The sequence below is a fragment of the Eptesicus fuscus genome, chromosome 24, assembly GCF_027574615.1.
Source record: "Eptesicus fuscus isolate TK198812 chromosome 24, DD_ASM_mEF_20220401, whole genome shotgun sequence".
In the NCBI taxonomy this organism is placed as follows: Eukaryota; Metazoa; Chordata; class Mammalia; order Chiroptera; family Vespertilionidae; genus Eptesicus; species Eptesicus fuscus.
In genome coordinates this window covers 17,550,425-17,573,814 of record NC_072496.1, presented here as the reverse complement: position 1 = coordinate 17,573,814, position 23,390 = coordinate 17,550,425, and the positions used below count along the sequence as shown (strand labels likewise).

Below are 23,390 nucleotides of genomic sequence, written 5' to 3'. Positions count from 1 at the left end.
GCGAAGGGCAGCTGGGGGGGGGGGGGACCCAGGCCTGCAGGAGAGGTCAGTTACAGGTGACCAGGACTTCAGGGGAGGGCAGTTAGGGGCAAACAGGCTGGCAGGGGAGCAGTTAGGCATCAATAAGGCTGGCAGGGGCGTGATTACTGTGTGATCAGGCTGGCAGGCAGAAGCGGTTAGGGGTAATCAGGAAGGCAGGCAGGTGAGCAGTTGGGAGCCAACAGTCCTGGATTGTGAGAGGGATGTCCGACTGCCCATTGGGATTGGGCCTAAATGGGCAGTCGGACATCCCTCAAGGTGTCCCAGATTGGAGAGGGTGCAGGCTGGCTGAGGGACATTCACCCCCCTACCCCATGCACAAAGTTCGTGCATGGGCCTCTAGTTGTTTATTACAGCAAAGAAGCCTGAAACAGCCTGAATCTCCTGGCAGGAGTGGCTGAGGAAGCCACGGTGTGTCCACACCGTGGAGTACAATGCAGCCATCAAGAAGATGAAGGTAGCCCGGCTGGTGTGGCTCAGTGGTTGAGCATCGATCTAAGAACCAGGAAGTCACGGATTGATTCCCAGTCAGGGCACATGCCCAGGTTGTGGGCTCCATCCCTGGTGGGGTGTGTGCAGGAGGCAGCTGATCAATGGTTCTCTCTCATCATGGATGTTTCTGTCTCTCTCTCTCTGACACTTTGCACTTTTCAACTCCCATGATTGTCATATATTATGGATATGCTTACTTTCATAATACAGTAGGTCCTCGGGTTACATCGGAGATCTGTTCCTACAGCGTGATGTAACACGATTTTCACTGTAAGTCGGAACCCACCTACATAAGCACCTACGTCACTCACATGGACACAGACACAGCAGTAATGACGTGAAACAGTAAAAAAAGTTTAAAAGAAAGATACCAATTCCTGATCTTTATTTGTGGTAAATGAATAATAAAAAACATAAAGCACATATGTACATACATTGAAATGACAGAACTTTTCTTTTTATAAATAAATGGGAGATAGTGATGTAACCACGAAAACGACAACGTACATAGAGTCTGACGTAACCCGAGGACTGCCTATAAAATGTAGAAGAGAAACGTTATGAGGTATTTTTCAGGAAGTTTGTGCGTTGACTACACTACAGAAAAATCAGGTGAGCTCTTTATCCAACAAATGTAAAGATAGTTAAGAAATTTCTATCTTTACTAGAGATTTATTCCTTAATCAGAAATCCATGTTCATTTTATTTAAATTATAAATAGGTCACTTTTGATGCAAAAATCTATACTAATAAAAGGGTAATATGCCAATTAGAGCGGACATCTTCTGGACATCCATCCGGACAAAACCACAGTGGCTGCGAGGCCCAGGGCTCAGGCAGCGGCAGGCAGTGGCAGCAGCAGTGGGGTGATGTGAGCGGTACCTTCCCCTGATCAGCCTGGTTGCCTCCTGCAGAGGGAGGCCTGACTGTGGCTTAGGCCCGCTCCAAAGGACTTCCCACATTCATTACACTTATAAGGCTTTTTTCCAGTGTTCTAAGGCAGCAGTAGAACATCACCTGAGGGCTCCTGAAATGTGAGAGTGTGCAGGCCTGACTGAGGGACCTCCAGCAGTGCACAAATTTTTGTGCATCGGGCCTCTAGTATTAAGATAAAAGTGTATCAGATTCTCCTTCAGTGTTGTTATTCTGGGTAAGAAAAAGGAAATATTCCCTCACATTTAAGGCCTATATCCACTGAGAAGTCTCAGGTGTCTTATAAGGTTACAATTTTTGGTAAATGATTTCCCACAGTCTGTACACTCATAAGGCTTTTAACCAGTGTGAACTCACTAATATTTAATAACATTACATGTACTTCTGAAGGACTTCTCACATTCACTACACTTATAAGGCTTTTCTCCAGTGTGAATTCTCTGATGTTGAATGAGTTCAGAATTCTCACTCAAGGACTTCCCACAATCTGTACACTCATGAGGCTTTTCTCCAGTGTGAACTCGCTGGTGTTTATTGGCATCAGACTTACTTCTGAAGGACTTCCCACAATTACTACACTTATAAGGCTTTTCTCCAGTGTGAATTCTCTGATGTTGAATGAGGTAGGAAGTCCTACTGAAAGACTTCCCACAATCTGTACACTCATATGGCTTTTCTCCAGTGTGGACTCGTTGGTATTTATTGACATTAGACTTACATCTGAAGGGCTTCCCACAATCACTACACTTATAAGGCATTTCTCCAGTATAAATTCTATGATGTTGAATGAGTTTATAATTCTGACCGAAGGACTTTCCACAAAATGTGCACTCATATGGCTTTTCTCCAGTGTGAACTCGCTGGTGTTTATTGACATTAGACTTACTTCCGAAGGACTTCCCACATTCATTACACTTATAAGGCTTTTCTCCAGTGTGAATTCTCTGATGTTGAATGAGTTTAGAATTCTCACTCAAGGACTTCCCACAATTTGTACACTCAGATGACTTTTCTCCAGTGTGAACTCGCTGGTGTCTATGGACATCAGACTTATGTCCGAAGGAATTCTCCCATTCACTACACTTACAAGGCTTTTCTCCAGTGTGAATTCTCTGATGTGGAGTGAGGTTAGGACTCTCACTGAAGGGCTTCCCACAATCTGTACATATATGGCTTTTCTCCAGTGTGAACTCGCTGGTGTCTATTGAAATCGGACTTATATCTGAAGAACTTCGCACATTCATTACACTTATAAGGCTTTTCTGCAGTGTGAATTCTCTGATGTTGAATGAGTTTATAATTCTGACTGAAGGACTTCTCACAGTCTGTACACTCATATGGCTTTTCTCCAGTGTGAACTCGCTGGTGTCTATTGACATCAGACTTATGTCCGAAGGACCTCCCACATTCACTACAGTTATAAGGCTTTTTTCCAGTGTGAATTCTCTGATGTGGAGGTTAGAACTCTCACTCAAGGACTTCCCACAATCTGTACACTCATGTGGCTTTTCTCCAGTGTGAACTCTCTGGTGTTTATTGGCATCAGACTTACTTCCGAAGGACATCCCACAATTGCTACACTTATAAGGCTTTTCTCCAGTGTGAATTCTCTGATGTTGAATGAGGTTGGAAGTCCTACTGAAAGACTTCCCACAATCTGTACACTCAGATACCTTTTCTCCAGTGTGAACTCGCTGGTGTCTATGGACATCAGACTTACGTCCGAAGGAATTCTCACATTCACTACAGTTACAAGGCTTTTCTCCAGTGTGAATTCTCTGATGTGGAGTGAGGTTAGAACTCTCACTGAAGGGCTTCCCACAATCTGTACACTCATATGGCTTTTCTCCAGTGTGAACTCGCTGGTGTCTATTGAAATAAGACTTATATCTGAAGGACTTCCCACACTCATTACACTTATAAGGATTTTCTGCAGTGTGAATTCTCTGATGTTGAATGACGGTGGAATGCTGACTGAAGGACTTCCCACTATCTGTACACTCATATGGCTTTTCTTGAGTGTGAACTCTCTTATGTTGAATGACGTTAAAGATTCCTCTGAAAACTTTCCTATATTTGTCACCATCATAAATCAGTTCTCCAGAACAGACACCCTGACATTCAATAAGTTTCTGTGTCTTTCTGGCAGCTTTTTCACATTCAGCCCACTGGTGATCACTTTTTCCACTGAGATATTCTTGGGAAACCTCACTGCCATTGTGTGGCTCCTCAGTGTTCTGAGAGGCCTGGGGCTGGAGAAGCTCTGAGGGAGCTTGGACGTCTTCCCCAACCTCTCTCCTGTTTGAAGTCACCCCTGATAAATGAAAGCTACACCTGGAAACAAATGAGGGCCTGTCCATAGCTTCTTTCCAGGAGGTCTCTCCACTGACATCCTTCTGTTGCTGGTGAGAGTTTGCACTGAAACAGAAGTCTCTGACACATGAGTCACTGAAGAAGCATTTCTGCCCAAAGTATTCTGCTTGTAACTCAGTCAGGTACAAAATATCTTTTAACACTGTGAAACACCACTTACAGAAATGTGATTTGTGGATTGCTGCAGCTGTGTTAAGAGCCCTGACATGTGATTCTCCTTGTACAGATACACTCTGATCAGAATAGGCCTCCTCCTCATCCTTTTTATGCCAACAACCTAAAAACAGAAAAAAAAAGGTGAGGAAATGAATTAGGACTGTGGTGACAGGGGGAAGTTCCATTACAAAAGTGTGTGGACCTTGACACCTGCTCTCAATGCAATTTTCAGATAAGAAGAGATGTGAAGGAAGCATTAATAAGATTCTTCCATGAAGTTCTGGGCCTCTGCATATCATAAAGGAAGGAAGACACACCAGGATTATGACACAAAGATGGCAAGTACCACATGGAAAAGAGGTAAGACGTCCAGCCCTTCCTAAGGCTAACAGTGTTCAGCAGGGCTTGCTGCAGGTGACATGGGCAAGCTCTGCAGAATTTCGCTTATGTCTTATTTAAAGAAAAATTCAATAAACGAGTAGCTGATGTTTAAAACTTACTTAAGCATGTATGTGTAATTCATAACACATGTGTAAGTCAGTGTTAAAGAATACAGCAGAGGCAGCAATGCAGAGGAGCTGATGATGTAAAAATGCCATAAGCCAGGAAGTTACAGGTGAAATGACATGTCAGAAAGAATAAAGTAGGTAAAAGGTAAGGTAGAAATGTGGTGTAGCCAGTGGCACCTCCATCTGAACAGTGATGGAAAAGAGCTGGTTCTGGTCTTATAAGAATAGTACATATTTCATGCAAGTAAAGACCACAATCTGGCACATATTGTCACCCAGGAATTTAGGTATAGGAAAGGGGTAGAAATGGAAGCCATAGATCTGAATATAGTCACCCTCCCAGGAAGAAACAGGAGGTGGGATCAATTAAGCTGTGTGTAATACCTCTTACTCCCAGGAACTTCCTGCACTTCCTGAGGCAAATGTTGTAAGAGAAGTTTGTGGAGTCTATTGCTCAGGGCTTTGCACAGTGCTCAGCACTGGCAGCCATAGCACATTTGAAAAGACAGTTACGAATATTTGCAGAACCCACAGTCTGGCTGTGAGAGAGAGAGTGCTATGCCTGGAGAGTAAAGAGAGAACATCACCTCAGGGCACTAGGAGAGATGTGAAGGTCTTACCTAGAGATGATACAAGTGCAAACACTTCCAGCATCACATTGCAGTACAGATGTCTCTGAGCTTCATCAAGGAGCACCCACTCCTCCTGAGAGAAGGCAATGGCCACATCCTCAAAGTGCATATCCTGTCATACTGCGAACAGTACAGCCATGATCATATTCTCTTCTAATATTCCAATTCTGTCATATTCTTAACTCACCACATCCATCTGCTCCCTCTACTCCCCACATCAGAGAACATACTAGGCCTCGGTCCCATAAAATTCAATCTATCTTTATATTCCTACTGATGCTGTGTCTTATACAACTATAAAGGGAGTTGATCAAATAGAAGATACCTGTGCTCTGGGCCTTAATGTGTGTCACACTGCCCCCTCTCAATATCAGTGGGTGTCACAAACTTAGGCTAATGAGAGCTGTTGCACATAAAGGGAGTATGAGTGATTTGTCACTGGTCTTGTCAGGTAATATGCATGTTTTCTCTCAATTTTCCCTCCAAGACACCAAAAAACATGGCATCACATATTCTGACTCCAAACCCAGATTGTTGAGGCCACAACATTTCACTACATAATTTTTCTTCACATAATTCTTTGAACCATACTCCTTTCATGCAGCTTCATTCAAGAGGCACAACCTCACTGGTAATACGAAAATGCTGTGACAAGGACAGGTTGTTTCCTAATTAGCTTCTTCTTTCAAAATTCTAATTTATCACCTCTATAATGTATTTCTCCCTTATCTTCTCCTTTCCTCATGACAGTGGAGGTTTTCAAGCACAGGTGACACTGATGTATGCTTTCTCATTCCTATTGATCATTGGGGCTGTCCTCAACAAAATCTGCAGTTGAGTGTGTGTGTGTGTGTGTGTGTGTGTGTGTGTGTGTGTGTGTGTAATGTAAGCTCTTCATCTGGCATGTAGAAACACAACAACTTCGCTTTTCAGGAATTACCCTAAAATTCCCCATGTCATACCATCCAGCCCTCACCAGAAATAGACTCACCCTTCTTTCATTCTTATGTTAATGTCAGGGCCCTGCAGCCATAAATTCACATATCCTCTCCAAGTGCAGGACATTTATTTCTACCACACCTGTCTCACACCTGCACTCCCATATCCTAAGCACCCATTGTTATCTGTTGTCCTCATACTCATTATTGAGCAGGAATGACCCAGAGAATACCTAGAAAATTCAAACTGGGTGATGTACTACCCATAATCTCATAGTTCACAACCATAGAGGAAGTGTTATGTGCTGCTCTGAAGGTCTCAATCCCTGATTGTTTTTATCCCTCCCACCTCACCTAATGTGAACCACACCAGATCTCAGATATTTAGAGCCACCTTCACTGTTACTGCACTTGATGTCTCTACACCAGTCGCAGCCTTTAATCACTTAAATCCCATCATCTGTGGCCCTCTACCCCATGTCCAGTAAGCTCAGAGATGACCACACATGCCCCTAAGCAATTAAATTAAACTGAATGCAAAAACCCAGCCACAGAAAAAACCAAGATGGCGGCATAAGGTAAACACCTAACTGTTGCCTACCACAACAATTTTGAAACTACAACTGGAAAACAGAGCGCACACTGTCCAGAACCACCGGAAAGTTTGCAGAGTGGAAAACCTACAACTAGAGAAAAAAAGACAGGGAGACGCTGAGCTTCAGGAGCTGTGGAGGTGCGGAGATCCGTGAGCGCGGAAAGGGCGGGCGGCTGAATACACGGCAGGCTTGCTCGCAGCATGCGCGGAGAGGGAGGGCAGCAGATGCTGCATGGCTAGCTTTCTCGTTTGGGAGAAAAACAAAGCCTCCCGACTGCACTGAAATCCAGCTGCGGTTGGGGAGAAACTGGTCTGTTTGGCAGCGGGCGAGGCTCGAAAGCTGCCTTCTCTCAGAGGTGCGCAGCCATTAATTCGGGTACGGAGAAACCTGCCCTCTTAGGGCAGCGCGGATGGAAACCAAGTTTGTCTGCGCCATTCTGAGACTCCGCCCCATCCAAGCTGAGCACAGCCCTCCCAGTGACTGGATGTCTCGATCGGGAGAAAAACAAAACCTCTGGTCTGCACTGAAATCCAGCCCCAGCTGGGGAGAAACTGGTCTGTTAGGCAGCGGGAGAGGCTCGAAAGCTGCCTTCTCTCAGAGGCGCGCAGCCATTAATTCAGGCACGGAGAAACCGCCCCTCTAAGGGGGGAGCACACGGGAAACCAAAGCTTGTCTGTGCCACCCTGAGACGCCGCCCCATCCAAGCTGAGCACAGAAGCTCCCACAGCGGAGACACTGCTGATCCTCACAGCCAACTGGCTTGGAGATCAATTCCCACCAGTGATACCAACAATCCCAACCACTCTGAACTCCAGTTTCTGGGGACACGCGTGGGACCCAGACACCTACGGGACTCTCGGCCATCGGTCGGAGAGTGAGAGTGACTTTTCTGTTGGTGTGGACGACACCAGATTTCAACCACTCTCATAAGAGACACATTCAAGAGGCAGACTCAGTGAGCACCAAAGCCCTACTGTGTCTCCAGCACAGCAATTCTTCCGTTATAGACACAGCAGGCCCTCACAACCAATTGGACCAGAGGTCAATTCCTCCCAGTGTACCAATAGCAATCAGGGCTTTTAACTACACCAAGACTTTCCACTCAGCCCACAAAGGGGAGTACCAAGAGCGACCACCTAGGATGATTGGGGAAGCTGAGCTACCGGCCCCTATATTGGGGAAGCTGAGCTACCGACCACACAAAGCCACTCATCAACACAGGGAGGCAGCCAAAATGTGGAGACATCGAAGTATGTCACAAGTAGGAGAGGTAGATGAAAGCAAACTAATGGACGACACAGTGTTCAGAACCATATTTATAAGGTTACTCAAGAATCTTCTAAAAACCGCTGAGAAACTTGAAGAGACCTTCAAGGACCTAAATGAGAATACCAAAAAATAAAAAAAAAAAAAAATGGAAAAGGACCAGTCAGAAATTATGCATACAATGTCTGAAATGAAGAATATACAGAGTAGACCACTGCACCCGAAGAGTCAAACCAAAGATCTGGAATATGAGGAAGAAAAAAACACCCAACCAGAGAGGTGGAAAGAAATAAGAATCCAAAAGTGTGAGGATAGCATAAGGAGCCTCCGGGATGGCTTTAAGCATACCAATATCCAAATTTTGGGGGTGCCAGAAGAGAGAGAGAAAGATACTGGAAACCTATTTGAAGAAATAATGACTGAAAACTTCCCCCACCTGGTGAAAGAAATACTTACAAGTTCAGGAAGTGCACAGAACCCCAAACAAGAGGAATCCAAAGAGGACCACACCAAGACACATCATAATTAAAATGCCAAGGGCAAAAGACAAAGAGAGAATCTTACAAGCAGCAAGAGAAAAACAGTTAGTTACCTACAAGGGAGCACCCATACGATTGTCAGCTGATTTCTCGACAGAAACTATGCAGGCCAGAAGGGAGTAGCAAGAACCTACAACCAAGACTACTCTACCCAGCAAAGTTATCATTCAGAATTGAAGGTCAGATAAAGAGCTTCACAGATAAGAAAAAGCTAAACCAGTATTATATGAAATGCTGAAAGGTATTCTTTAAAAAGAGGGAAAAGAAGAAAAAAGTAAAGATAAAAATTATGAATGACAAATACATATCAACAAGTGATTCTAAAAATCAAGTGAATTCAAAATGTGAGGAACAGAATAAACTGGTGAACATAATAGAATCAGAGGCATAGAATGGGAGTGGATTGATAATTCTCAGGGGGAAAGGAGTGTCTGTGTGGGGGGTATGAGACTGGACAAAAATCATACACCTATGGATAAGGACAACGGGGGGAGGGAACCGGGTGATGGGGAGATATGGGGGGAAAAAAGGAGAAACAATTGTAATAATCTGAACAATAAATATTTATTAAAAAAACAAAAACCCAGCCACAGGAATGGTAATAATAATAATAATCCTACCTTATAATAGAGAAACATGCAAATTGACCACACCCCCGCTATGCCCATGATTAGGCTTGCGAGAGGCTGGGGGCGGGACTCCGGGTGGCCTATCCAGCCGTTGAGAAGACCAAGATGGCGGCGCCAAATCCTCTTAGTTCCGGGGGTCCCGGGGCGATCACCAGCCTGGGGGGCGTGGCCGGGACGAGCCAGCTGCTCCCGAGGGTCCCCGGGGCGATCCCCACCCGGGGGGGCGTGGCCGGGCCCAGCCAGCCGCTCCCGGGGATTCTGGGGGTCCCGGGGGCGATCCCCACCCTGGGGGGGGGCATGGCCGAGCCCAGCCAGCCGCTCCCGGAGGCGATCGCCACCCTGGGGGGGGTGTGGCTGGGCCCAGTCAGCCGCTCCCCGGGGGTCCCAGGGTGAGGCTGACCGGCCCAGCCAGCCACAACCCGGGGGTCCCTGTGAACATTTCAGGCATGTGGTTGCTGAGACCCAGACCAGGCCTCTGGCCAGAGATTCATAGCTTTGCGGAGATCTAGGGCAGGGATATCCCTCATCTGCAGAGAGACAGAGGTTCTGCAGTGCCCCCAAGACGTGGGTGGGCCCAGCCAGGGATCAAGGGGCATGGAAGGACTCCTGGCAGAGGGGCAAGGACCCTCACCCCTGAGGCGGGGATTGAGTGGTGGAGCCACCTCCGTGAAAGGGTGCTGCACTGCAGTGTACTGGACTGACTGACATGATTCAGAGAAGCTCCCAGTGCTAATGGGCCTCGCTCAGGCGGCCTTCACACATCAGAGGCAGTGACTCCTGCTCCTGCCTTGACCCAAAAGCAAGCTCTCTATACCCTGCCCCATAGCAGAGCATGCCTAGGCAGTGAATGAGAAGCCTTCCACCTGCTTCGGAGAAGGGGGGGGGCAGTAAAGAATGGGGGGAGAGGAAAGAATGTGGAGCATCCGCAATGAAGAGGTGCTTGAGAAAGAGGCTGGGAAGCCTCACTCGAAGGTTTGTTCTGTTTGCTGGGCCGCTGCCCCTTAGGAAGCGCAAAGAGCATGGCTCTGAGGGCTTCCTGTGTGCTCTGAGGGCTTCCTGAGTCAAGTTCCACAGCTAACTGGAATTGGCCTCAGTTTCCTGGTCTGTAAAATGGATGAAGCGTGTCCCAGTGCCTTCACTGAGCTTTGATGGCCAATTGAGATACTATATAAAGAAAATGAGGGAAGAAGTGAGAAAGAAAAGGAAGGATAAAAAACACAAAAGAAAGATTGAAAGGAACCTGTAAACCCATTGTCACTTAAGTAGGGAATATAGTCAGTAGTGTTTTAATGATGGTATGATGCCAGGTGGGTACTAGAAATATCGGGGAACACTTTGTAAAGTATATGATTGTCTAACCACTATTCTGTAACTAATATAAAACCTGAAACCAATACAAAATAATGTTGAATGTAAAGAAATGAAAATTGGAGTGAAATTTTTATAAATTTCAAAGTTTAAATAAAAGCTGTAAAGGAAGGAAGGGGAGAATAAAAAGTGTTTTTCATTTTGCCACTTCATTAAAAAGAGAGTTGTCTTTATGTGGTGCTTTTATACTTTTCTAAGTCATTATCTCATTTTAATTTCTGGGCAACTTAAAGACAAGATAAGTATTCCCTCCACTATTCAAAGAAAGGAAATCTTGGTACCTGGTCCTAATGATTCAATTGTTAAGCCCTTATTGTAAAGCAGGGTTAGTAAAATTTTCTGTGCAGGGTCATATCTATACTAATAAAAGCCTTGGGAGTGATCAGGCCAGCAGGGGAAGGTATTTGGGGGCAATGAGGCCCGCAGAGGAGCAGTTAGGGGGAAATCAGGCCAGCAAGGAAGCAGTTAGGGGGCAATCAGGCAGGTATGTGAGCAGTTAGGAGCCAGCGGTCCCAGATTGTGAGAGGGATGTCCAACTGCAGGATGTTGAATGTAAAGAAATGAAAATTGGAGTGAAATTTGGAGTGAAACCTGCAGTTGGACATCCCCCGAGGGGTCCCATATTAGAGAGGGTACAACCTGGGCTGTGGGACACCCTCCCCAGTGCACGAATTTTGTGCACCAGGCCTCTAGTATAGTAATAAGCCATTATGCTCTGAGGTGTAACAACCAAGCACCAGATCACAGATCAGCAGAAGAGTGGGCCAGCGAGGTACAAGCGGGCTGCAGAGATTTACAGGAGGGGGCAGGGTGGCAAGCTATGAAAGCGGGTGGGGTGTGGGGGGAGCTACTAGAGGGCGGGACAGCGGGTGGAGAGCTACAGGAGGGCAGTGGCCTTCTGGCTCACAGAGTCATGTGCAAGGCTACTTGTTGATACATAAAAATACAGGAATAAACTCAGCATTCACTATGTACCTCAGATGGCTGTGTGTCATCCAGTGCACTGAAACATCCTGGTTCAATTCCAGGTCAGTGACAGCTTTACCTGGGTCCTCAGTAAGGGGTGTGCAGGAGGCAGCTCATGCATGTTTATCTCTCTCTCCTCCCCCTTCCCTCCTCTTTTCCTAAAAAAAAAATAATAATAATAAAAATAAAATAATGGAATTTTTAATAATATTTTTTTAAAGCACAAGTGGTGCGGTTTTTATACTCAGAACTAAAAGTCTACTTTTGCCACAACTTGTGTATAGTGACAGGGAAGCATCAATCTGACTGTCAAACCTCAGAGGGAAGGTAGGGGAGGGTGGGGGTAAGGGGGATAGAACAACCAAAGGACTTGTATGCATGCATATAAGCCTAACCAGTGATCACGGACAGCAGGGGGTGGGGGCATGCATGGGAAGGGTTTTGGGATGGGAATGGGGGATGAGGACAAATATGTGATACCTTAATCAATAAAGATATTTTAAAAGTTTTAAAATATATATATTTTATTGACTTTTTACAGAGAGGAAGGGAGAGGGAGAGCCAGAAAATCGATGAGAGAGAAACATCAATCAGCTGCCACCTGTACACCCCCCACTGGGGATGTGCCTGCAATCAAGGTACATGCCCTTGACTGGAATCGAACCCAGGACCCTTGAGTCTGCAGGCCAACTCTCTATTCAATTAGCCAAACTTGTCAGGGCAAGAATAAGTTCTGTGTTTAGTATATTTAGAATTGTTAAATCAATTTTCAACCCACCTGGTATGTTGGTGACAGATTCTCAGTTTTATCCTTATGTCAAAGTGTGACAGTTTCTCAGTTTTATCCTTATGTCAAAGCTCACCAAGTAGTACACATTAGAAAAGTGTGCTTTGGGAGAAACCAAGATGGCAGCATAGGTAAACACCTAAACTGCTGCCTTGCACAACAATTTCAAAACTACAACTAAAATACAAAACGTCTATCATCCAGAACCACGGGAAAGCTGGCTGAGTGGAAGTTCTATAACTAGAAGGAAAGAGAAAAGAGCATTGAGACGTGAACGAGCGCTAAAAAGCTGAGGTACGGAGGCACGCGAATCGGGCGGGCGGAGGGTGAATGGGTGCGCTTTTTTTCAACCCAAAGGGAGACAAGCTCCCGATTACTCTGAACTCGTTTCTGGGGAGATGCTGTGGACCCAAACTCCTATGGGGAGAAGCTGGACTGCCATTGAATCAGAAAGTGAGGGCGGCTTTCTTGTAGAGATGCGCCCAGCAATCATTGTTTACTGCCCTGGGGCATGGGACACGGGGACTTGGAAACTCAGAAATGCCATCGCTGTTTGCCATGCCCTACCTTGTGACTCCCTGAGACCCTGCCCCACACAATCTACAAACCCACCCAAGTTCCAAGCAGCGGGTTTTGCATATAAATTGCCAGCCCTATCGCAGCTTAACCTAACAAACTGCAGCTCTGGTCAGACAGCTCCAAAACCTCCAAACCCCAAGTAAAGAGGAAAAAACTGTAGTTCTCACTGTAGCTCCTGCTGGGTGGCCTCAGACAGTAGCTGACCTGCACCCCATTGGAGATCCAGAAGCTAGTGTATCTATTGGTCAGTATTTAGGTAAAATTTATGTTTTAAGTCAACTACACTTATAACAAGCTTTTAAAAATGTTTAAAACTTTTCACTTTCCAATAACTCAGCTGTTTAATTATGAAGACTCTTGAGCACATTCATTGCTACTGTATCAGTATGCAGAAAATAAAATATGAGGTACTACTGAAATATCTTATGTCCATGTTCAAGTGCATCATTTTGGCAGTCTGACCTGCCAAACTGTGGTGTTGATGAGAGTATTTACACCAGTAATATGGTAAAATACTACAACCTAGACTTCACTTAATGTATTAAATGCTTAGACTTAAAGACCACCAGTAGAGAATGAGAAAAATGCAGATTAAACTTATAAGTGTATGGTACAAGTGGGATACAAAACATACATAAAGTGAAAATTGAGAAAAATTGCCCTAACCAGTTTGACTCAGTGTATAGAGGGTTAACCTGCGGACTGAAGGGTCCCAGGTTTGATTCTGGTCAAGGGCATGTACCTTGGTTGCAGGCACATCCCCAGTAGGGAGTGTGAAGGAGGCAGCTGATCGATTTTCTCTCTCATCAATGTTTCTAACTTTCAATCCCTCTTCCCTCCTCTCTGTAAAAAAATCAATAAAATATATTTTTAAAAAATTGAGAAAAACTATTTTGTATATAGCATTCCAAACCAAGAATTCCATATGGCAAAGAAGTCACTCGAGTCATTGAGGAATGAGTGAAATTCAAACATGTTGTAAAGGCTGCACTCTCCTCCTATTGGTTAGAATAAGAAATTAACTTTAAAAGTAGACAAAAATCCTGAGCAGACATTTTAACAAAGGAGATAAAAACAGTGTAAAGAAATGCATGAAGAAATGATCACCATCAAACATTTTTAGGGAAATGGAATTAAAACAAAAGCAAGTTAACATTATATTCACTGATGGGGCTAATATTTAAAAAGATTAACCTTCCATTGTGCTGGCAGGATTGCAGAGAAATGGAATTTTCATAACTGTGGGTTGGTGGGAAGGCCAAGTGATTGACCACTTTAGATCACAGTTCCCCATATGTTAAAATGTGACACACTCACTGACATTGGAACAGTTTGATCCCTAAGACATACACCTGTAGAAAGAATGGAATACAACATTCCCAGCTGTTTTATTATTTTTATTTTTGTTTTTAATATATTTTATTGATTATTTTACAGAGAGGAAGGTAGAGGGATAGAGTTAGAAACACTGATGAGAAAGAAACATTGATTAGCTGCCTCCTACATAGGCCAATGCTCTATCCACTGAGCCAAACCGGTTAGGGCCCAGGTGTTTGATTTATAAAACCCCAAATAGAAATAACTGAAATCATAGACAGCTCAATAATTAAAGTGGTTATCCATAGAATACAAGATTTCCTAGAAATGAAAAATTAACTATTTACATAAACAACAGTGTCAAATCTCAAAATATCTGTGTAGCATGAAGGAAGCCAGTGTTTGTTAAAGAGAATTCACCTGATAGTGCCAATAAAATTATGAAAACTATGAACAACTCTATTGTACAGGAAGGTAAATCAATGCCTGCATGGAGGGCTGGGAGGCAGAAAGCTGACAAAAGGACTGGAGGAAAATACAGGGTGTGGCAAAAGTAGATTTACGTAGAGTTGTTGATAATGAAAATAATACAATAATTAATAAATAACAAAAAAATATAAACTCTTCATGGCCTCTTGTGCCTCATTTTGTTGGGTGTGATCATGTTCACTGAAAGCCACTGATTTGCTTCCAGGTCAGGGCACATGCCTTCCTGAATCCTCGATGATTGGTCATGCAGGAGGCACATCATTGCTGTTTCTCTCCCTCTCCTTTGCTTTCAATATGTAATAAAAATACATCTTAAAATATATAAAATAGTTACTTGAAAAAGATAATTAACTGTGTGTTTGGCTTACTCACAACAATAAGCCTATTTTTTCCCCAACATGGATGTGGGTAACAGAGAAGCCTATTTCACCTGTGACGGTTTCTCAGCTTTACCCATTATGTTCAACCTCACCAAACAGTGCACATTAGAAAAGTGGATTTCCTTCTTCATCAGTAAAGCCTTGGAATGTGGTTCCATATAAATCCTAGATATCCCTCTGTTGTTATAAAATTAAGATGGCAACCCTATGTAGACACGAACATCCCTCTCCTCATTTCTTGGGAGGACCAGCCTAGCCTCAGTGGCAGCAAATATTGGCAAGCAGTGAAGACTATTACCATCAGCCCAGCTGGTGTGGCAAGGTGGTTAAGCATTAACTTATGCAAAATGAGGTCAGGGCTCGAGCCCCACAGCAGGGCATGCAGGAGGCAGCTGATAAATGATTCTCATCATTGATCTCTCTCCTTTACTCTCTGAAATCATAAAAGTGTATATATTTTTTTAAAAAAAACTATTGCCATCAAATTTAAGAGGAATGCTTAGTACTTACAAAAGACACATCCTGGGACAGATTACAGGGTCATTCTTCCTCTACCTTTGCCTTCTTGCCTGTTGAGCAACTACCTTATGTGAACACCCCAGAGGAGCCAGGGAATACAAAATACCATTAGATTATTCTACCTGCCAATGACTTCAGCTACACGAAACAGTTTTGAAGGTCCTGAGAATGTCTGTACATAAAGGCCAAACAAGCCACAGGACCTGGAACATCTGTGGCCTTATGTTCAGAAGAGGCACTTATCTAATTTACTGCAGTCTTCCCCACTCACTCTTGAAACAGTGTTTCTGTCCTAATTGTGGTTCCACCTCAGAGACTTACAACAAATGACACCAGCCTATGAAATTTCACACTTCCTGGCACATGTCTCCTTTGTAGTACATGGAGAGCAGGATCCCTAAACATTGCTGAGGCTTATGTAATTCATACTATGAACAGAGAACATGATTCATATTGGTCTCAGAGACAGAGCAAAGGTCTCCTTTTAGAGTGACCTATGCCCTCACCAATAATCAAGGCACTAGGCTGCAAATTAAATGCACAAAATCAGGTGGTTTTTCTTTCAAGGCCTTGGGCAGCAATAAATAATAAGGCAATACTGGGCAAAAAGTGATTTCCTGCCATTATGCTGTCCCTTCCAAACCACATAAAATTTGAGATAAACACAGTATCTATTCATCTCTTTATGCTGAAAAATCACATTTATGTTTGCAAATCATCTGTGGCAGTGAATCAAACCAAAACTAAAGGTACAAATGTAAAAACACCTTAAATAAAGATAATAAGCCAGAGCACAGGTGAGCAAGGATTTGCAGGTTGGTGAATAAGAATCCCCCAAATTTATAAAAGCATAAGGTGAGTACCACTATGTCCCTGAAACAGGTAGCACTTCTTAGCTGAGAAGGGGTTCTCTGGATGAAGCCTGGGTCAGGTCCATTTTCTATTCATAGAGAAATGAATGAAGATACTGCCAACAGCTTGGAGGAAACATAATTACTTCAAGCAGAAGTGAGAACACAGAATACATTCCCCTGAGCACCCAGGGATGGTGACCGATGCACACTCCTCAGGTGAGTCAGGTGTTAGAGGTGAAATCTCTTCAGCAACAGTCACAATGACATCATTTGGGTCATAGTTCTAGGCATGTTAGCAAGTACAATGCAGCTCTTTCAAGCCTCACTTGTACCTCAAATTTATGAGGAATCTAGCAGAGTATATGTTCTCCCAAAAGGGGTTTACATTCATATAAAGGGTCTCATAGAGCCCCTTAAGTGTTCTTATAAGTGAGAAAAATAAACCATTCCTGCACATTTATGAGTTTTCTCCAGTATGAACTCTGTGGTGTCTAGTTAGGTGAGACCTTCGACTGAAATGCTTACCACATTCAGTACACTCATATGGCTTTTCTCCAGTGTGAACTCTGTGGTGTTTATTGAGGGAAGCCCTTTCACTGAAATACTTCCCACATTCACTACACTCATATGGCTTATCTCCAGTGTGAACTCTGTGGTGTATAGTGAGGGCAGCCCTTACACGGAAATACTTTCCACATTCACTACACTCATATGGCTTTTCTCCAGTGTGAACTCTGTGGTGTATAGTGAGGCTATACCTTCGGCTGAAATGCTTCCCACATTCACTACACTCATATGGCGTTTCTCTAGTGTGAACTCTGTGGTGTCTAGTGAGGTGAGACCTTTGACTGAAATGCTTACCACATTCACTACACTCATATGGCGTTTCTCTAGTGTGAACTCTGTGGTGTATAGTGAGGTGAGATCTTTGATTGAAGGACTTCCCACATTCAATACACTCATATGCCTTTTCTCCAGTGTGAACTCTGTGATGTACAGTGAGACCATACCTTCGACTGAAGGAATTCCCACATTCACTACACTTATATGGCTTTTCTCCAGTGTGAACTCTGTGGTGTCTAGTGAAGTCAGACCTTTCGCTGAAGGACTTCCCACAGTCACTGCACTTATACTGATTTTCTCTAATGTGAACTCTGTTGTGTTTAATGAGAGCAGCGATTTCACTGAAGACCTTCCCACAATCAGTACACTCGTAGGGCTTTTCCGTAGTGTGAACTCTCCCATGTTGTAGGTGGTTGAAGATTTGTACACACACTTTCCCACATTTATTATTCTCATTAATCATATCTCCAGAGCAGAGACCTTTCTGATAAGCAATTTTCTGTTTATGGCTGACAGCTGTTTCACATTCAACCCACTGGTGATGTCTTTTTCCACTGAGAAATTCCTGTGAAAGCTCATTGTTAATGTGTGGCTCCTCAGTGTTAAGAGTGGCCTGGTGCTGGAGAAGCCCTGAGGTGCCTGGGGAGTCTACCCCAACCTCAGTACTAGCTTCAGGCACCCCAGATAAGTAGAAGCAGCAACTCGTCGCAAGCGAGGCACTCTCCATATCTTCTTTCCAGGGCTTCTCCCCACAGGCATCCTTCTGCTGCTGGTGAGGGTTTACACTGAAACACAAGTCTCTCACACATGCATCACTTAAGAACACATTCTTCTGAAAGTATGCGACTTGTAACTCACTCAGGTGCAAAATATCTTTTAACACTGAGAAGCACGGCTTACACAGATGGGTCCTCTGAGTGGCTTGAGCTGTCTTGGAAGCCCTAACATGAGAATCTCCTACAGATACATTGTGCTCAGAATAGGCCTCCACATCATCCATTTTATGCCAAGGACCTGAAAACAGAGGAATGATGCAGAAATAAATATTGGCAGTGGTAACAGGGGGAAGTCCTATTATAAAACTATATTGCATATACTACGTTGGTTTCATGCAATTGGCTGAAAATAAAAGACCTGCATGATGGCTTAATAAGAGGCCCCTGTGAAGTTCTTGACCACTGAAGATCATAAAACAGGGGAGATTTCAACAGAAATAGAGCAAAAATATGGCAAGCACCACATGGAAGAGAAGCAGACGGTCCAGCTCATTCTGCTAATAACAGCATTCAGTAGATCTTCTCTGCTGGTGACACGGGCAAGCTGTGCAGAAGGTTGGTTACATCTCATTCCAAGGAAAATTCAATAAACAAGTAGCTGGTGTTTGAGGGGTGTCTAAGCATGTATGTGATCCTCATAACACTTGCACAGGTCCATGTTGTAGTATACTGCAGAAAGAAAAGTGCAGAGGAATAGGTGATGTAAAAAGGACACAAAGGCAAAGACAGCCAAAACTAAGAAGTTACTGGTGAAATGACAAGTCAGCAAAGTATCAAGTGTGGAAAAGTAAAGTTATAAATGAGGGGTGGCCATTGGAAACTACACCAATTGCCATTGCACAGTAGTAGGTTCCTAGTACAATGTGAACATCATTCTAATGTCATACTTTCCCCAGTTGCCACTCAACAGGGCCAGGATCCTCTTAGTTCCAGGGTTCTCCCTGCAACTCCTTTTATAGAAATATGTACAAATTAAATATACCAAGTATAATTGAAAGACAATAGAGGGGATCAGCCATCACTTGTTCATAGCATTCGGCAGCAATAGTATTCAGAGAAAGTAATATTGCAAACAACAGTTGAAGGAGGGCCTTATAAGAACAGCCCTTGGTTTATGTATGTAAAGATGATACTGGCAAGGTGACTTTTTATATACCCTTCTGGCCCCAAGATTATGGCCAGAGGGATAGCAAGGTCACCAAGAATAATTTGGAGGTTTCCAAGGACTTGTTTTTAAAGTGTTTTCAAGTCTGACCGAGAACTCTGACATTTAAAAAAAAAAAAAAAAGAAGAAGATACTGGCACAGGAATTCACCAAGGTCCTTATCAGGAAAGTGGCAGAAGTAGAAGCCATGGATCTGGATATAGTTACCCTCCCTGGGAGTGGAAGAGCAAGAGAGACCCATTAAGCTGTCTGTTGACACCCAGACACTTGCAGTTTTGAGACAACTGGTGTTAGGGAGGTTTATGGAGTCCATTGCTGAGGACTCTCCACAGAGCTCAGCACTGGTAGCCAAAGCCCATTTGACAAGACAGTGGGAGAAATTAGCAGAGCCCATGGTCTGGCTTTGAGAGAGAGTGCTATGTCTGGAGAATATATAAAGAATGGGCATCGAAAGGAAACCAAGATGGCGGCATAGGTTAAACACCTAACCTACAGCCTGGCACAACAATTTCAAAAATACAACTAAAAGTCAAAACGGACATCATCCAGAACCACAGGAAAGCTGGCGGACTGAAATGCCCACAACTAGAAGGAAAGAGAAAACCACAAGGAAAATCAGAGGAGCCGTAAAAGCCTGAGGTATGGAGACACTGGTGGAGACACGGGCGTGCGCGTGTGCGGGGAGGACGGAACCAGAGAGGAAGGGGCTGCTGAGTGCCTGGCCGGCATTCTCTAGCGGGAAGGAGATTAAAGCTCCAGATTGCGCTGAACCCCAGCTCTGACTGCACTGAACCCCAGTTACGGGCGAGACCCTGGGAAGCCAGGCTCATACTGGGGGAATCTGGGCTGTAAGGCGGAAACACAGAGGAGCGGCAAAAGGCAGAGCTCCGGAGGCGCGCACGTGAATGCGCACAGAGGACGGACTGTTGCCTGTGCCGCTGAATTGCCCTATCGGGAAGGAGACAACAGCTCCTCCGGACTGTGCTGAACCCTATTTCCGACTGCACTGAACCCCAGTTCCGGGCGAGACCCTGGAAAGCCAGGCTCATACTGGGGGAACCTGGGCTGTAAGGCGGAAATGCAAAGGAGTGGCGAAAGGCAGAGCACCGGAGGCGCACTCGGCAATGCGCACAGAGGATGGTCTGTTGACTGTGCCGTTCAATTGCCCTGGTGGGAAGGAGACAAAAGCACCAGACTGCGCTGAGCCCCAGTTCCAACTACACTGAAACCCAGTTCCAGGCGAGAATCTGGGAATCCGGATTCATTGGGGGAGAGACTAGACTGTTTGGCAGCAGGGGAAACTCCAGGGCGCCTTTCTCTCAGAGGTGTTTGCAGGGTGTACAGAGGGACACTGAGACCCAGGAACCTCATAGGGCAGGGCTGATGGGAAGAGGATTTTATAATTTTGCAAGTCTAGTTAAATAAGGCTGTCTCCCGGCATAGACACAGCTGATCCTCACAGCCAATTGGACTGGACGTTAAATCCTCCCAGTGTACCAACAGCAATCAAGGCTTAACAATACCAAGACTTTGCACTCAACCCACAAAGGAGGGTTCCAAGAGCGATCACCTAGGGAGATTGGGGAAGCTGAGCTATGGGCCCCTATAGGTCACCGACCACACAAAGCCACTCCATCAACATAGGGAGGCAGCAAAAAGATGGAGACACCGAAGCAGGTCACGAATAGAAGGGATGAAGGAAAGTAAACTAATGGATGACACACTGTTCAGAACCACATTTATAAGGTTACTTAAGAATCCTCTGGAGGACCAAGATGGTGGTATAGGGCAGACGCCTGATTGTTGCCTACCATAAAAATTTTGAAACTACAACTGGAAAACAGAGCAGACACCATACAGAACCACCGGAGGGCTGGCTGAGCGGAGACTCTACAACTAGAATAAAAGAGAGGGGGACGCGGGATGATGCTGATGCCGATGAGCCAAAGATCACACTTTAAGAACTACGGCTGTGGTGACACAATGGCGGCCTGGAACGTGCTCGGCGCGGTTACCCCAGCAGTCTCTGGCTAAGGGGATGGCTCCGCTCGCTGCCGAGCACGGACAGACGAGCCCCTGGGGGTCATGGGGTGGGAGACTCTGCGCCTGCTGACCTCCAAGTCATTCGAGAATCTCTGCGCCCCAGAAGCGGCCAGGTGCACACGCCCGGCGACCGGCCGCCGCTGCAGACCCGAGTGCTGTCGTAGCGACCTTGGACCAGCCCGCCACCACGCACCGGGCGCACCAGAGCCTCGACGAGCCTGCCGCCCAACAAGTTCCGTGGCAGCCGCCCCGGAACTTTGAGAAAATGTCTGGAGGAATTGCTAAGAAGGAATTGACCGATGGGAGTTGGGATCGAGAAGAAGAGGCCCCGCTGGGTCCCAGATCCAGGTGCGCTCGCCCGGTGACTGGTTGCCGCCGCAGACCCGAGTGCCGCCGCAACGACCTCGGACCAGCCCGCCACCACACACCGGGTGCACTGGAGCTTCGCTGAGACCGCCGCCCTGTGAGTTCCGCGGCAACCACCCTGGAACTTTGAGAAAATGGCCAAAGGAATTGCTGAGAGGGAATTGAGCGACAGGAATTGGGATCAAGAAGACTAAGCCCCGCTGGGTCCCGGGTCCCGGTGAGGTCGCGTGCCCCTGGGTCCGGGCGAGGCCACGCGCCCCTGGGTCGGGGTGAGGCTGGGTCCCGGGTCCGGGTGAGGCCATGCCCCTGGGTCCGGGTGAGGCTGGATCCGGGTCCGGGTGAGGCCGCGCGCCCCTGGGTCCAGGTGAGGCCACGCGCCCCTGGGTCCGGGCGAGACCAAAACAGAGGGAGTCGGACCTGCATTACCACCATTTGTCCACCATCCAGAACTGAAAAGTCAGTGCTGACATGTACACATAAGGAACTGGTGGATATTGAAATTGGGTCTCAAAAGAACTGCTGGTCCAGAAAGAAACTCACTACAGACTGATTCATTTGCCTGTCAGCGTAACTATTATTGCTCGTCTCACATTCGGTTCTTATAATATATTTCTAGTAACACATGATCTCACTCATCTAGGGGAAATGATGAACAACATAGACTGATGAACAAGAACAGACCCAGAAACAAGGAGGCATCGATCGGACTGTCGGGCCTCAGAGGGATGGTAGGGGAGGGTGGGGGTAGGGGGGAGAGATCAACCAAAGGACTTGTGTGCATGCATACGAGCCTAACCAATGGTTAAGGACAACAGGGTGGTGCAGGCATCCGTGGGGAGGGATGTGGGATGGGAATGGGGGGATGAGGACAAATATGTGACACCTTAATCAATAAAGAAATTAAAAAAAAAAGAATGGTCATCACTTCAGGACACTAGGAGAAATGTGAAGGTCTTACCTACGAATGATACAAGTGCAAACACTTCCAGCATCACATCACAGTACAGATGTTTCTGAGCCTCATCAAGGACCTCCCACTCTGCCTGAGAGAAGGCAATGGCCACGTCCTCAAAGTTCATATCCTGTCATAATGGAGACAGTACATCCCATGATAAGATTCTCTCTTAAGATTCCAAGTTTGTCATACTCCCCACCCTGCACATCCATCTGCTCCCCTACACTCCACATCAGAGAAGATAGCAGGCCTTGGTCCCATTAAAGTCAATCTCTCCTTATATCATTACTAATGCTGTGTCTCCCCACAACAATAAAGGCAGATGAACAGATACAAGATACGTGTGTCTGATCTTCAAATGTGAGTCACAATGTCCCCTTTCAATAACAGTGGGTGTCTGGACCATAGGGTAGGAAAAGATGTTGCACAGAATGGGAATGTGATGGATTTGACACTGGTCTTGTCAGGCAATATCCACGTTGTCCTCCAAATTGTCCCTCCAAGACACCAAACAACATGGTAATGCCCAAGGCACTTCTGACTTCAATCCCAGTTTGCTGAGGCCATCAATTTGCATTACCTGCAGCCCATAGTTGTTTGATCCACATTTGTCTCACACAGCTTCATTCCCAAAGGCACAACTTCACTGGTAACACAAATAAGCCACGGCGAGGACAGGGTGTTTTCTAATTAGCTTCTTTCCCAAAATTCTAGTTTACCACCTCTGTAATACATTTCTCTCTCACCCTTCTCTCTTCTCATTTCCCCATGCTGGTGGGATTTTCAAGTGCAGGTGACACTGATGTATGCTATCTCATTCTTTTTATTATTTATTTATTTATTATTTTTTAAAGATATCTTTATTGTTCAGATTATTACAA

General features: G+C 45.3%; 1 protein-coding gene across 1 annotated transcript; it reads right to left on the bottom strand.

Annotated features, from left to right (window-relative positions):
- Positions 1-901: 901 nt before the first annotated feature.
- LOC103304605 (zinc finger protein 416-like) lies at positions 902-23,107 on the bottom strand. Its single transcript, XM_054712878.1, has 7 exons — positions 23,090-23,107; positions 22,513-22,636; positions 17,478-18,218; positions 17,223-17,377; positions 5,123-5,246; positions 3,998-4,114; positions 902-1,066 (listed from the first exon to the last, which is right to left on the bottom strand). Exons 2-7 carry the CDS (start codon positions 22,631-22,633, stop codon positions 990-992), a joined length of 1,335 nt encoding a protein of 444 aa, XP_054568853.1. The 5' UTR covers positions 22,634-22,636; positions 23,090-23,107; the 3' UTR covers positions 902-989.
- Between the last annotated feature and the right edge of the window lie 283 nt (positions 23,108-23,390).